This window comes from Aspergillus ibericus (assembly GCF_003184845.1).
Source record: "Aspergillus ibericus CBS 121593 unplaced genomic scaffold BO80scaffold_20, whole genome shotgun sequence".
NCBI classification, from domain to species: Eukaryota; Fungi; Ascomycota; class Eurotiomycetes; order Eurotiales; family Aspergillaceae; genus Aspergillus; species Aspergillus ibericus.
The window spans coordinates 1-11,756 of record NW_020292118.1 but is presented as its reverse complement, the minus strand read 5'-3'; the positions used below and the strand labels follow the sequence as shown (position 1 = coordinate 11,756).

At 51.9% G+C, this 11,756-nt stretch overlaps 6 protein-coding genes across 6 annotated transcripts; 4 read left to right on the top strand and 2 right to left on the bottom strand.

Moving 5' to 3' along the window:
* Positions 1-156: 156 nt before the first annotated feature.
* On the top strand, positions 157-1,448 carry BO80DRAFT_475216 (uncharacterized protein). The gene is made up of 3 exons (XM_025723201.1): positions 157-794; positions 835-1,108; positions 1,164-1,448. The coding sequence occupies exons 1-3, from the start codon at positions 271-273 to the stop codon at positions 1,275-1,277; spliced, it is 912 nt and encodes a 303-aa protein (XP_025575072.1). The 5' UTR covers positions 157-270; the 3' UTR covers positions 1,278-1,448.
* Positions 1,449-2,338: 890 nt separating this feature from the next.
* Positions 2,339-2,716, top strand: BO80DRAFT_434841 (glycoside hydrolase family 3 protein; the record flags this gene model as incomplete). Its single annotated transcript, XM_025720885.1, has 1 exon — positions 2,339-2,716. One exon carries the CDS (start codon positions 2,339-2,341, stop codon positions 2,714-2,716), a length of 378 nt encoding a protein of 125 aa, XP_025575071.1.
* Positions 2,717-4,559: 1,843 nt separating this feature from the next.
* Positions 4,560-5,184, top strand: BO80DRAFT_87316 (ankyrin repeat domain-containing protein). Its single transcript, XM_025724875.1, has 2 exons — positions 4,560-4,796; positions 4,845-5,184. The coding sequence occupies exons 1-2, from the start codon at positions 4,680-4,682 to the stop codon at positions 5,112-5,114; spliced, it is 387 nt and encodes a 128-aa protein (XP_025575070.1). The 5' UTR covers positions 4,560-4,679; the 3' UTR covers positions 5,115-5,184.
* Positions 5,173-6,763, bottom strand: BO80DRAFT_425181 (esterase/lipase family protein). The gene is made up of 6 exons (XM_025719456.1): positions 6,556-6,763; positions 6,275-6,506; positions 6,161-6,220; positions 5,790-6,101; positions 5,574-5,744; positions 5,173-5,519 (listed from the first exon to the last, which is right to left on the bottom strand). The coding sequence occupies exons 1-6, from the start codon at positions 6,648-6,650 to the stop codon at positions 5,418-5,420; spliced, it is 972 nt and encodes a 323-aa protein (XP_025575069.1). The 5' UTR covers positions 6,651-6,763; the 3' UTR covers positions 5,173-5,417.
* Positions 6,764-7,467: 704 nt separating this feature from the next.
* BO80DRAFT_356017 (uncharacterized protein) lies at positions 7,468-8,455 on the bottom strand (the record flags this gene model as incomplete). The annotated part of the gene is made up of 2 exons (XM_025715773.1): positions 7,468-8,284; positions 8,358-8,455. 2 exons carry the CDS (start codon positions 8,453-8,455, stop codon positions 7,468-7,470), a joined length of 915 nt encoding a protein of 304 aa, XP_025575068.1.
* A 1,373-nt stretch (positions 8,456-9,828) lies between these two features.
* Positions 9,829-11,606, top strand: BO80DRAFT_407033 (ubiquinol-cytochrome-c reductase cytochrome c1). Its single transcript, XM_025717784.1, has 2 exons — positions 9,829-10,420; positions 10,493-11,606. The coding sequence occupies exons 1-2, from the start codon at positions 9,964-9,966 to the stop codon at positions 11,314-11,316; spliced, it is 1,281 nt and encodes a 426-aa protein (XP_025575067.1). The 5' UTR covers positions 9,829-9,963; the 3' UTR covers positions 11,317-11,606.
* Positions 11,607-11,756: the final 150 nt, after the last annotated feature.

Below are 11,756 nucleotides of genomic sequence, written 5' to 3'. Positions count from 1 at the left end.
AGAGCGGCACGGAGACGCGTCATGCATCGGCCAGGGTCTCCTGTTCCAGGCAACGGGACCGAGTGAGCCGCGGAGAAACGGGGATCACCAGCACGGATGTTATAGTGTGTTGTCGAATGGTTTCATCATGCATTCTACTATATACATCCCAACCATGCATCATTCCCTCCGAACCCTATATATTCCTAGTGTCTGCGCAATTCTTCACCCAATTTCATTGATTCTATCAACTCCCTAACCATCCTCTCTATCCGTCTACTGAGAAGCAACATGCACCTCCATTCCTCCCTCCTCACCACCCTTGCCCTCACGGCAAGCGACACCCTCGCATCCGCCTCCCTCCCCGTCCGCACCGTCTACCAATTCTCCTCCAACGACACCTGGCTCGAGAACCTCGCCGTCCGATCCAACGGCATCATCCTCGCCACCGAGATCGGCCCCCCCGCCAGCCTCCTCGCCTTCGATCCGCGCTCTCCAAACCCAAAGAAGAACGTCCTGCATACCTTCAACAGCGTCCTCGGCCTTTCCGGCATCACTGAAGCAGCCCACGACATCTTCTACGTTACCGGCGCGAACACCACCTCCGCCAATATCGGGGACCCGCCCGCAAACGCCACACACGTCTGGCGGGTGGATTTCACCACCGGCACTGACACCAACCCTAATATTACCCTCATTGCGCGCCCCACGGCCCCGACGGGATTCAATGGCTTAGCGGCGTTTAATGAGACGATTGTTCTGGCGTCGACGTCATATCAGGATTCGATTTTCGCGATCGATAACCACGACCGGACGTACCTGGGAGGCGATTAAGGATGCATCCCTGATGAGCAGTATCAATGGATTGAAAGTGAAAGATGGGTTCGTGTATTGGACTGCCGGGGCTGACTTTTGCAGAGCACCCCTATATGAGAATGTCACGGCCGGGGCGGGTGAGGTGATTGCCAAGGGCACCTCGTTTGATGATTTTGCCGTGTCGCCGGATGGGTTCCGTGCGGGCAGTGGTCGGAAGTTTGCGTATGCGGCGACGGCAGCGCAGAACTCGGTCATGCAGATTAGTTTTGATTTGAATGGGGGAAGCAATCAAACTGAGGTGGTTGCGGGGGATGTGGATTCGACGGAGATTGCGGAGCCGACGGGGGTGTGCATTTGGGAGGGGTGAGGGGGAAGTGAATGTGTTGTATGCCACGACGGGTGGGGGTAGTGGAGTGGCGGTTGATGTGAATGGCACTGATGTTGCTGTTGGGGCGCAGTTGTTGGCGATCCGGTTGGATTAGGGCTGAGCTGGATGCTGCGAAGGGAGTGTGGGAGGTGACCCATGACTAGTTTTGTATGATAGGAGATAAGGCGGACGACGACAATTGTACTATCAGATCTAAGGCAGAATCGTGGACTTCTGTAGGAGTTCCAGACTACTATTGCTACATGATACTGCTGGCTTTTTGCATCACCTACTCGGCCGAGATCTTTGATTCCATGGTCCTTGGTGTAGGACAATTATGGAAGTGTTGTTCGTTAGCCCTAAGTCTTTAAAAGATCCACTACCACTATAACTACTGGAACGGTACGTGAGCCCGTATAATTTTAATACCGATCAACCCTATTCTCCGATGTACTACATCCATTCAGACCCTTTCCATAGCGACACCCTCAAGCAGACGCCGGTTGGCCGCCCACCGCAGGACGCGCACCCTGGGGCTACCTGAAAATGCCCAAGAGGGGACGCTGGATACGCCAGAGACGGCATCGCAATTGCGTACCATTGCCGCCGGTGGAATTGTGTTGTTGAAGAACGAGAACAACATTTTGCCATTCCATCGCGAGAGGTCTACTGCCGTCATTGGCCCGAATGCAGCAATTGCTGCATACTGTGGCGGAGGCTCGGCCGCTCTGTTTCCATACCATGCCATCAGTCCTCTGGAGGGCATCCGAGCCCAGGCTCCCCAGACCGAGTACGCTTTGGGTGCCCCGGGATGGAAGTTGCTTCCTCTTCTGTCGCGTTCTGACGCAGACTAGAACAGGGCAGGCCGGCCACGATATGGAAGTGCATCTCGATGCCCGGGGGTGGCGAATCGCCAGGCAGTAGATCATATCCATATCAGTCGATCCGAGGTCTTCCTGATGGACTACAACAATCCGCACATCCATGGCTACCTCTATTATGCTGGCCTGCACGGGACTATGACCCCAAAAGTGACTGCGGAATACGAGTTCAGTATATGTGTCGCTCGAACCGGAAGGCTCTTCATTGACGGAAAGTCGCATCGTGGACAACGCCTCCCATCAGACCCGCGGAGATAGCTTCTTCGGGACCGGAACGGTCGAGGAGAAAGCAACGATGTTTCTCGAAGCCGGTCATACGTACACTACCCTGGTTCACTTCGGCACCGATCCCACCATTGCCTTCGAACGACCGGGAGCAAGCGGATTCGGTGCGGGTGGGATCAGGCTCGGGGCAGAACGCAAGGTTTCTTTGGCCGAAGAAATCGACCGTGCCGTAGCCCTGGCCCAGCGGGTTGACCAAGTCGTGCTCTGCATGGGATTGACTGGTGACTGGGAGAGCGAGGGCTACGATCGCACTACCATGGATCTGCCTCCCGGCAGTGATGCCCTGATCGAGGCCGTCCTAGCTACCAACCCCAACACAGCTATCGTCATGCAATCCGGCATCCCAGTTACCATGCCCTGGATTGACCGGGCGCTATCTGTGGTCTAGGCTTGGTATGGGGGTTAACGAAACAGGTCATGCCATTGCCGATGTAGTCTTTGGGGCAACAAACCCCAGTGGGCGACTGCCTCTGACTTTTCCTCGGCGCTGCGAGGATAATCCGGCCTTTGTCAACTTTCGAAGCGAGCGGAACCGAGTTTTATTATGGTGAAGACGTCTATATTGGATACCGTGGGTACGAACAGACTCGGAAGGAGGTCTTCTTTCCGTTTGGCCATGGCCTGTCTTACACCAGGTTCGAGCTGACTAACCTGAACGTGCAAGTGGATAATGAGAGGATCACCGTGTCGGTGGATGTGAGCAACGTGGGTGCTAGAAATGGCGCTCAGGTCATACAGGCCTACGTATCTCACGATCAGCCAAGTGTTTCCCGTCCTCCTAAGGAGCTAAAGGGCTTCGCCAAGATGGTGGAATGGACTATGATAGAAGGGGCCAGGGAAAGGCATGTTGTGGTGACTTGGTAGTTAGGTGATTTTGGTTCTATACAAAGGACCAGAGGAGTAATGGCGATAGAAAACAGATAGAGTGACGGCTAGGCTCTCGTGGTCTGATCCACAGTTCATCCCATCTCATCTGGAGCATTCATCATGAGATCACGCTTCCTGTCTTACCTGCAATGCGTCCTGGTCGCTTAGTTCATTGCCGCAAGAATCGACACTCTGTCCGTGACCATTTAAATGCTGCTTTTGTCCAGTTCGCATAATCAATCAATATCTGTCGGTTAGACCTCAGATACATAGCAACCCTAGTAGTACCCACATCCTCTGTGTCAAGTGAAGCATTTCTTTCAAGCATATAGCCAATCTGAGTGCTGGATTACAACACTACTGATACTCCATCGATCCAAATGACGTACACGGGCAAGATCCTACATACCGAAGGGACATAAGTTCCAGCATAAACCATACGCCCCCTTGGGTGTTCCACGTCGTATATATCATATGCAGGCATATGCACTGGAAGGGCTGAGTAGGGCAACGGTGCGGCTAACGGGATGGGGTAGGTGGTCGCCAATTCCGAGCCACACCTAGGCAGACAACGATAATTCAAACAAGTATGACCCGCTTTGATGAAGCCTTCTGTTAGTACGCGCCAGCATATTCATAAGCGTCGATATTAAGTCAAACGTGTTGGACAGACGCTGCCCGGGCCGCCCCGGCGAGAACCCAAATGATGTGTCGCCTCGGGAGTCGCAGATCCCCAACCAATGGTGGCAAACACCAATGCATGCCGGCCAAACTTCGGGCAAAGTAATGCCCAAACACGTCTGGCAAGGCTTCGCGTCAGAGACTAGCAGGATACAATACAATGTCTATTGTCCGCAGCCAGCAGCCAAATACCGGGAGTTATCTGCATATAGGTCTTGGTAAAACCAGAGCACCTGCTAGCGAATGGAATTTATGCTTGTCTTATCCAACCACTAGTACTCGACCGGATACATCTGCCACCGGCTCTTGTTTCCGGACGTACACAGGGAGTTGAAAAACACAGCCAGTACCATGAAATTTACCAGACGTCGTGGGTGTACTCCGTACTGACAAGGCTATATTGCCAGCTCTGATATGCCATTCCTTCATTCCCCACACTCTCCGCGGTCGGCCTCCTGTCGTGCCAACCTTTCCAATGAAAGCTTGCACCAAGGCACTATTTGCTGGCTCCCTTACCTCGGGCGCTACGCGGCAAAGCCATCCGGAGGGGCATAGTGGGGCAACCGGGTCAGGGCTGTCGATCCCTGAACCTGAACGTAGGGCATCAAACCTGTCGGGCCAACCAGCATGCAGAAGTCGAAGGCATTGTCGACACCTCTCCTGGACATCAGCTCCCTTTGATCTCAAGTTTACTTGGCCAGCAGTCTGTACCCTCACCATCCTTGTTCTTCGGGGAGCAACTCTTCGCTAGCAACCACTCCAGACAACATCCCTCAGACTGACGTTTGGTCTCTTAATACAAGATGGGTGACCAAGATACCTTCAATAATACGGAACACTCCACCACTCACAACCAAGCTGGCCACCAGGTCGTCAATGGGGGTATCTATAATATCAACAATTACTATTCGAGGGACAGGGTAAAGAGAATCCGTTTGGTACCCATAACACAGGCTAATACCATATAGTCTCAACTCGACGAGAAGCTGCTCGAAGCAGCCAAACGCGGCGACACGGCAAGAGTGCAACAACTATTGGATGACGGCGCAAATGCCTCTGCGACCGATGCACATGGGCAGACCGTGCTTCATGTAGCTGCTTCTGAAGGGCGAAGGGACCTTGTCAGCCTTTTACTGAACCGCGGGGCGAAGAGGGATGCGAGGGACCACTCCAACCGTCAACCTGCGCAGCGCGCACTGCTATCTGGCCATATTTCCCTGGCGAATTTGCTTGGATGAGTTCTTTTGTTACATGGTTTAGATTGGATAATACATTATGAAACACTTTGAATCAGCCGAAACGCTCAATTTTATTACCAGGCAACACAGGAAAGCTTGAAATGGAAATCAACAGCGGCGTTGCCCTTCTTGTGGCTTATCAATTTACCCGAACAGCAAGATACAACTCGCCATAAACAATGTTTACCCAGGGGATTGCTTCTCCTGTCCTATTCTAACGACTGTTCACCCTCCATTTCACGCCTTCAAGGCTCAGATTGCACCTAATCATTATGTTCAACTTATCAACTGCACAAGCACCATCTACCGTCCAAACGACCCAAAGTTCATGCCTCCATGAATGGTCTGCTGACCTGCCTGGTTGTTGATGGCAGCACCAGCGTTGTTGAAGTTGAAAACCGGGCTCTGCGGGAACTCAGTCAGTGTTATTTAACCAGTCTTATCGGAGCGAATCCTCACAATTTCCTTCTTCCTCACGGGTACAATAACGAGCATCTTCTTCAGCGCCCCAAGGACCAAATCATAGCCTTCGTCATCTCTCGATCCAAATTTGCAGATGTGCTTATGATCGGCCGGGATGGAAATCATGTCGCCGCGACCGGGGATGGCAGCCGAATTTCTGTCGACCACCTTGCGAGCGTCAGCATAACCCTATCAGGCCATAAATTCACTCACCATCACGCCCTGTGTCTTCCGCTGCTCGTAGAAGAAGGTGGTTCGGACACTCTCGTCCGAGTTGTCACGTTTTCGCAACACATTTGCGAATTCCTCCATGAGATGCTGTAGCGTATCGGATTTGCTCTTCAGGTCGGAGATATTGGCCTTGTTGCTCTCCAATACATATTCCGCCACTCTGTGAAAGCGAGATACCCAATTTGCGATCTCGGATCCGCAGAATGGAGTCCCCAGGAATACGATTCCCCGGATGTGTTTGCTGACCGTCTCAGTGTTGTCGGAAGGAGCACTCCGATTGCCGGCGACAACGGCCTGCATTATGCTTTATTACCACTGAAGGATCGTCAGAAGATAGGAACAGGTGCTCTTACCTGTGCGCAGACCAGCCCACCAAGACTGTGGGCTACAAAGATAATCGGTCGCTCTGCCTGCTGACATCCTTAGCATTTCATCCATCAACCGGATCAGTGAACCCTCCGACTTACCGTTCCAGACTCGGTTCGATAGCGCGACAGCTGCGCACAGAGGTCCTCGGCGTTCCCAATGATCCCGTTCTGCGACAAGGCTGCCGTGAAGCTGACCACCCGCGAATCATATCCGAACGTCAGGATCCGGGATTTTGGGAGGTCCTGTGGTAGAAGTGCTTGAGGCCAGCACACATTATTGACCGTCCAGGTGGCCTCTCGACTACCGCCGAGTCCGTGGACAAAGACGATGCTGCGAGAGTCAGTGATGGTGATCAGAATGATGGGTTGAAAAAGCATACTCCACCTCTGCCTCTTCAGAGTCGTGCAGCTGCTTCAAGCCGTACTCGGGCTCAGGTTCGCTCTCCGTAGACCTCAATGTACGGAAAATGGCCATGGTGTCGCGATTCTGTCCAACAATTGATGGCCGCAGGCTGTGGTGTGGTTAGTAACTAGAGTATTGAATGTAGGACATCCAACAGTTAGAGCTCCTTTATATCTTCGTTTTCCCTCAAGGTGGCAAAGAGCCACCGGCTCAACTCAGCATCACCATCACAATGGTCGTTTCTTCCTAACCCCACCATACTTCGGGCTGCAGTAGGCCCATCAGACGACGGAACACGGGCCCACGCCAACATGCATGGGAGTCCGGTCTATCATGTCGATCCCTGTAGCCCGACAGGTTGCCGGCGACTCATGGAATCAACTCACATTACCGCCTGCTCGACATTTTACGTACAATCTGAAAATTACGTGTCCCAAATCACTAACATCTAAGTACATTGTTAGATGCTTTTGTAATACAGGTGGTAGGCTTTGCAGCAGATAGCCATATGGTTAGTATTTTGGCAACGATGAGCTGGGCAGGCGTATCCTATGCATGCATATCCCCCCCATTCTCCTACACTACCACACAAGGGCTTTGTTATCATCGTACGTATAGGTGCCCCTTGTCCTTTGACTGGGGCAATAACTGAACCCCAAGGTCCTCAACATATGCCTACGGATTGGGACAGCGGAAAAAAATAGACATCTTTCCTAGGATAAGCAGATCATATCGATTTGACAAAGCAGGCGACTGAAGCAATGATGTAATCTTCTACTATAGTCCTTCCCTTGTCGAAGAGATTTTCAGTTCCTTATCATTCTCTTCCCCCTCATTTCCTGCGTCTTTGTTGACAAGGTGGATGACGCCGAGACCGGGAATTTCAAGTTCAGGACTCATGAATGGAATCTGCTGTATTCACGAGACCCGAATCCGAACTTGACTCAAGCCCAGGTCCTTTTTCGGGCTCGTGTTCAGACGCACACTCAAGCAAAGGCTCTGGCGCAGGATCCAACGTGAGTTTCATCCTCTTCCAATCCTCCATAGCGTCCTTAGCCTCCTCAAGAGCCGCAGATACCTCCTCCAGCTCCTTCTCGTACAGTGCCAAGACCTCATCAATAACAAATCGATCAAATTTCTCGTCGTTCCCAATCCCATACGCCGTCATCATCCATCTGAGTTTTCCATTCCTGTTGTTGTACGCGATTTCTAATCTCCTGCGAACAAAGCCCTCTAGCCACGTGCGACCAGATTCCTCTTCGGAGAGTCTGGGATATATGTTCCGTGCTACACTCAAAATGTCTTCCATCGTCAATCTCTCCGCGAACCGGACCATGAATCCTTGAGCCATGTCCTGTAACCCCGGGATCTGGTACCGAACCGCAGCGGCGTACGTATGGGCTGCGCGTTCAAACTCGATGCTGTCGCGGGTGCTGAGGACCTCTGGGATGTCATCCGCAGTCCGAGGGGGCTCGAATGAGCTTTCAAGGGTCTCAAACTCCCCCGTGTATAGGTAATGAACGAAGGTATGTGCGCTTTGCGGATTGATAGCCAGCTCGAGATGATAGGGTTTGGGATTCAAAAACTGGCTTTGCACAAGGGCATGTGGACTGCATTTCAGTTGCTTAAAAGAACGGAGGTAATACTGTGGAATGGTGTAGTAGCGGTCGCTAACCTTCAGCGTGATGGCGGGGGTCAGGTAGGGACTGCCAGTTGACGTTAGAGATGAGAGGGACAAATCGAAGTAAATGGCAGAGATAGCGCGTGTGTGCGGCCTACCTTTCAGGCGCTTGGCTGTATTCCGAGAGCTCTGGGATGAGAAGACCTTCAGCTTCCACGGCTTCCTCCACGGCTTCCTCCACGGATTGCTCAGCCATCTCTTCCCCAGCTGGTGTGATAGATTGTTGGATTGAGCTTGGGTAGGTCTTCTTCACAAGCAAACTCTTTCTCTTCTGTTTACCAGCCATGGTGACGTTTGTGTCGGAGTCGTGCCCGCAAGAAATGATCTTGATGCTAGATCCAAGAAGTCGCCTTGGAACCCGGATCTCTAGGCTCTGATAAAGAACGCAAATACTCAAGGCTGCGGCGGGGATGGAAAGCTCAGACCAAGAGTGAACTGACACGTTACACATGATCCCTGCAAGCAAGGCTGCGATTGATAGCCGCAGGCGTGCTCTGTACGCAATGCATTCTGGGTGTGCGCTGGCATGCAAAGTGATTGCGGCGTTCCATCCTGCCGGGACGGGGCAGCCAGTCCGAGTGGCGCCACAGCATATATCTACAGCTAGGGAGCCATCCGTATGGCTGTGAGAGCGTCAGTTGATATTCCTGAGACTAGTACCCTGTGAGCGGCACAGCCAACTTGCGGTTGATGTTATCTTTCCTCCTCCAAAAATTGAAACACACTCAGCCTTGGGCGCTTAGCAACTAACGTGAGCGATGAGAATAAATGTTACTGAGCTTTCCAGGGGAAAAGATTTCCTTGCGCGGCTAACTTATTGCATATCAAACCGTTTGGAAATCTGGACCAGAACGACATTAGGAGACAGCCGTATTGAGTTGGTGAGCGAGCAGGTTTTCAAGAGCTCGAGGATCCGTCGTAACATACAGGATCGGAGATGTTGGGATTGCCAGGGACGAATATCTCCATTCGTGGCAGCTCTAGGTTCGCTGTGCGCCAAACGAATCAGGCTGAATCGGAATCCCGCGGATGTTGTTGGCAGCCAGATAAGCGTACCAGAGGCGTAGTCGACTGGCCAATGCTGTAGGCTGTGAAGCCATAACAGCTAGGCTACCATGTCTCTCCAGGCGCCATTTGGCTAACCACTGTGAGTTCTAAAGCATCAAAACCTAGGACACTTTGGAAGCTAGGCCGAGGCTGAATCCGTACCCCGCTGCTTGGTGCCCGCGCCAACTTGCATCGGCCTGCTGCGGCGTCAAGGAAATACGTGCTTGCCATCCAATCAATCCACCACATCGCTGAGATCGATCTAGATTAGTCTCAACTATTGTGCCAATGGTGAGAGCTTGCGGGGGAGGACACGTCATGATAAGTGCCGCCAAACTCCGATCATAGGGCGACAGCCTTGTTGGGCTTCCTTGACCTTCCCAGCACAGCCACTTCACTTCCACATCCATGGTTAGTAGGCGCTCGTGCGAAGCGATGATGATAATGATACGAAATATGGCGGTACTAAAATAGCGCACTGGTAACATAGTTAAATGGCAAGTTTGAGGAGCACGCGAGCCACCGGCCCGAAACCAATTTTCTCTGCTCTGAGCAGGTCACTTATCCTCTTTACGGTTGCTTGTCTCCCGATCTACAGAGACCCAGGGCTCTAATAAAATCTCCTTTCTCTTTGCATTCGGGAACACCATCCTCACCATGACAAAAGTTCCGGTTTCGGAACAACGCCAGATTTTTCTTGCGTGTCGGGCCATCTTCAGCGGTAAAAATGCAGACTTACGCAAGGCCAAGGCTATCCGGACCCGACTCAAGGATCACGAGGGCTCCTTGAGAACGTTAATTCCCAATTACGGGCTCACTCGTGTTCTGTCCGTGGTCAAGCTTTTCTTGGAGAAGGGCCTCTTCCAATCACGTGCCAAGGCCGAGATGCAGTTCCCCGGTCTGTTCGAGCCGTGTCCAGTGCGGCAGACGCAGCATGCAGTACTGGAAAAAGAAGCCTCTCAATCGACCAACAAAGTGCTCGAGGGGATATCGAGCGCGTATGAAACAGAGAGGGGCAAGGAAGAAGGGGAGGTCCCTGCAGAAACCCCAGCCATTGTATCAGTAGATGCTGCCCACGCCCCAGCGGAAAAGCAAGAACAGGAAGACGATTCAGGTATGTACGCACCCTAGAGCGAGCTCATCTTAAGGATAATCGTGTCGGTTCACTTAAACGTGGGTCTTGCAGATCAGACATTGACTACCGAGAGACCGGTCGCTTCGCTTTTTCCTCTTTATCTGCCCTACCATGCTCAGCATCAAATCTTGACTACCGTCCAACAAGTTCTGGAGGAGTGTATATTCGACTTTATGAAAAAGTGGCTCCCCGTCGAACTCGAGAGTCGAGGTTGGGACTGTGCGGCAGCCGTTGAATTGACCAAGGGGACCAGGCTTCTCGCCAAATGGGCCTCGAGACTTCCGGAAGATGCCCTTCGTCCAGCGGACCTCAAGCTGGATTCCATTCTCTTGACGGTCGTGAAAATCCGCCATACCGCCGTACATCGACTCCCGACGACAGCACCGGGGGTTTGTGATTTCGTGGCCATCGCCCAAAAACTGACTGAGAATCTCCGAGATCCAATACGCACTTCACAATTTGAGGATCTTCATCGCGATCTGCAAGATAAGATCAAAATCCTCGAGTTCAATAAGGATGTTCTCGAAGAAAATCAAGCTCGCGAACTCAGACGCATAGAAGCAGAGCGTGAACAATTGAATCAACGGGAGGAGACGCTCAGAGCTAAAACAATCGAGGATGATGGAGAAAACAAACTAATGATGGGCCTTCTGTTACAGGAGACGATGGAACAAATATTCAAGACTGGGGCGGTCGAGTCCGAGACTGGGAGGGTCTGGTATAGTACGGCTGACGAAGCCGTATGCCTTTCAGATCTTGTTCTGGGGTTGCTTCGAGGTGAACTTGCTGAACGAGCTACTGCATTGGGTTTTTGGATGATTGGTATCTTTTGTTTTGTGCCAGTGTTCGCGTGGGTGTTAAGTGTAATAGTTTGATGGACTGAGACGTGGCCGAACATGGGCCGAGATTGAATGAACTGACGGTTGGAGTGCACGGTCGCATTTGTTTTTCTGAAAGACTATGCTCTCGGAAGTTTTCATTAATGGCCTATTTTCGCATGGAACCTGGATGTAGGTAGGTTTTCGGACAAGATGCTTTCCAGTCGCCGAAAGTTATCATTGGGAAGGGTGTTCACGGTATGTCAGTAACCAGCGTCGTGTGGGGTCCTAAGAACATTGTGGAGGATTACAGCCCTGGATTAAACCATGCAGTAACAGAAAAAAAGTTACAGAGGAATATGTAAAAAAAACCACAAAACATACAACAGAAGGGATTCGCTGGTGGTCACCCACCCAACTACTAACCTCCCGGCGTGTGGCTTAAGTACGGCTGAGCGGACGGGAAGCCCTGTTCTCCACACCCTATGGTCGTATGT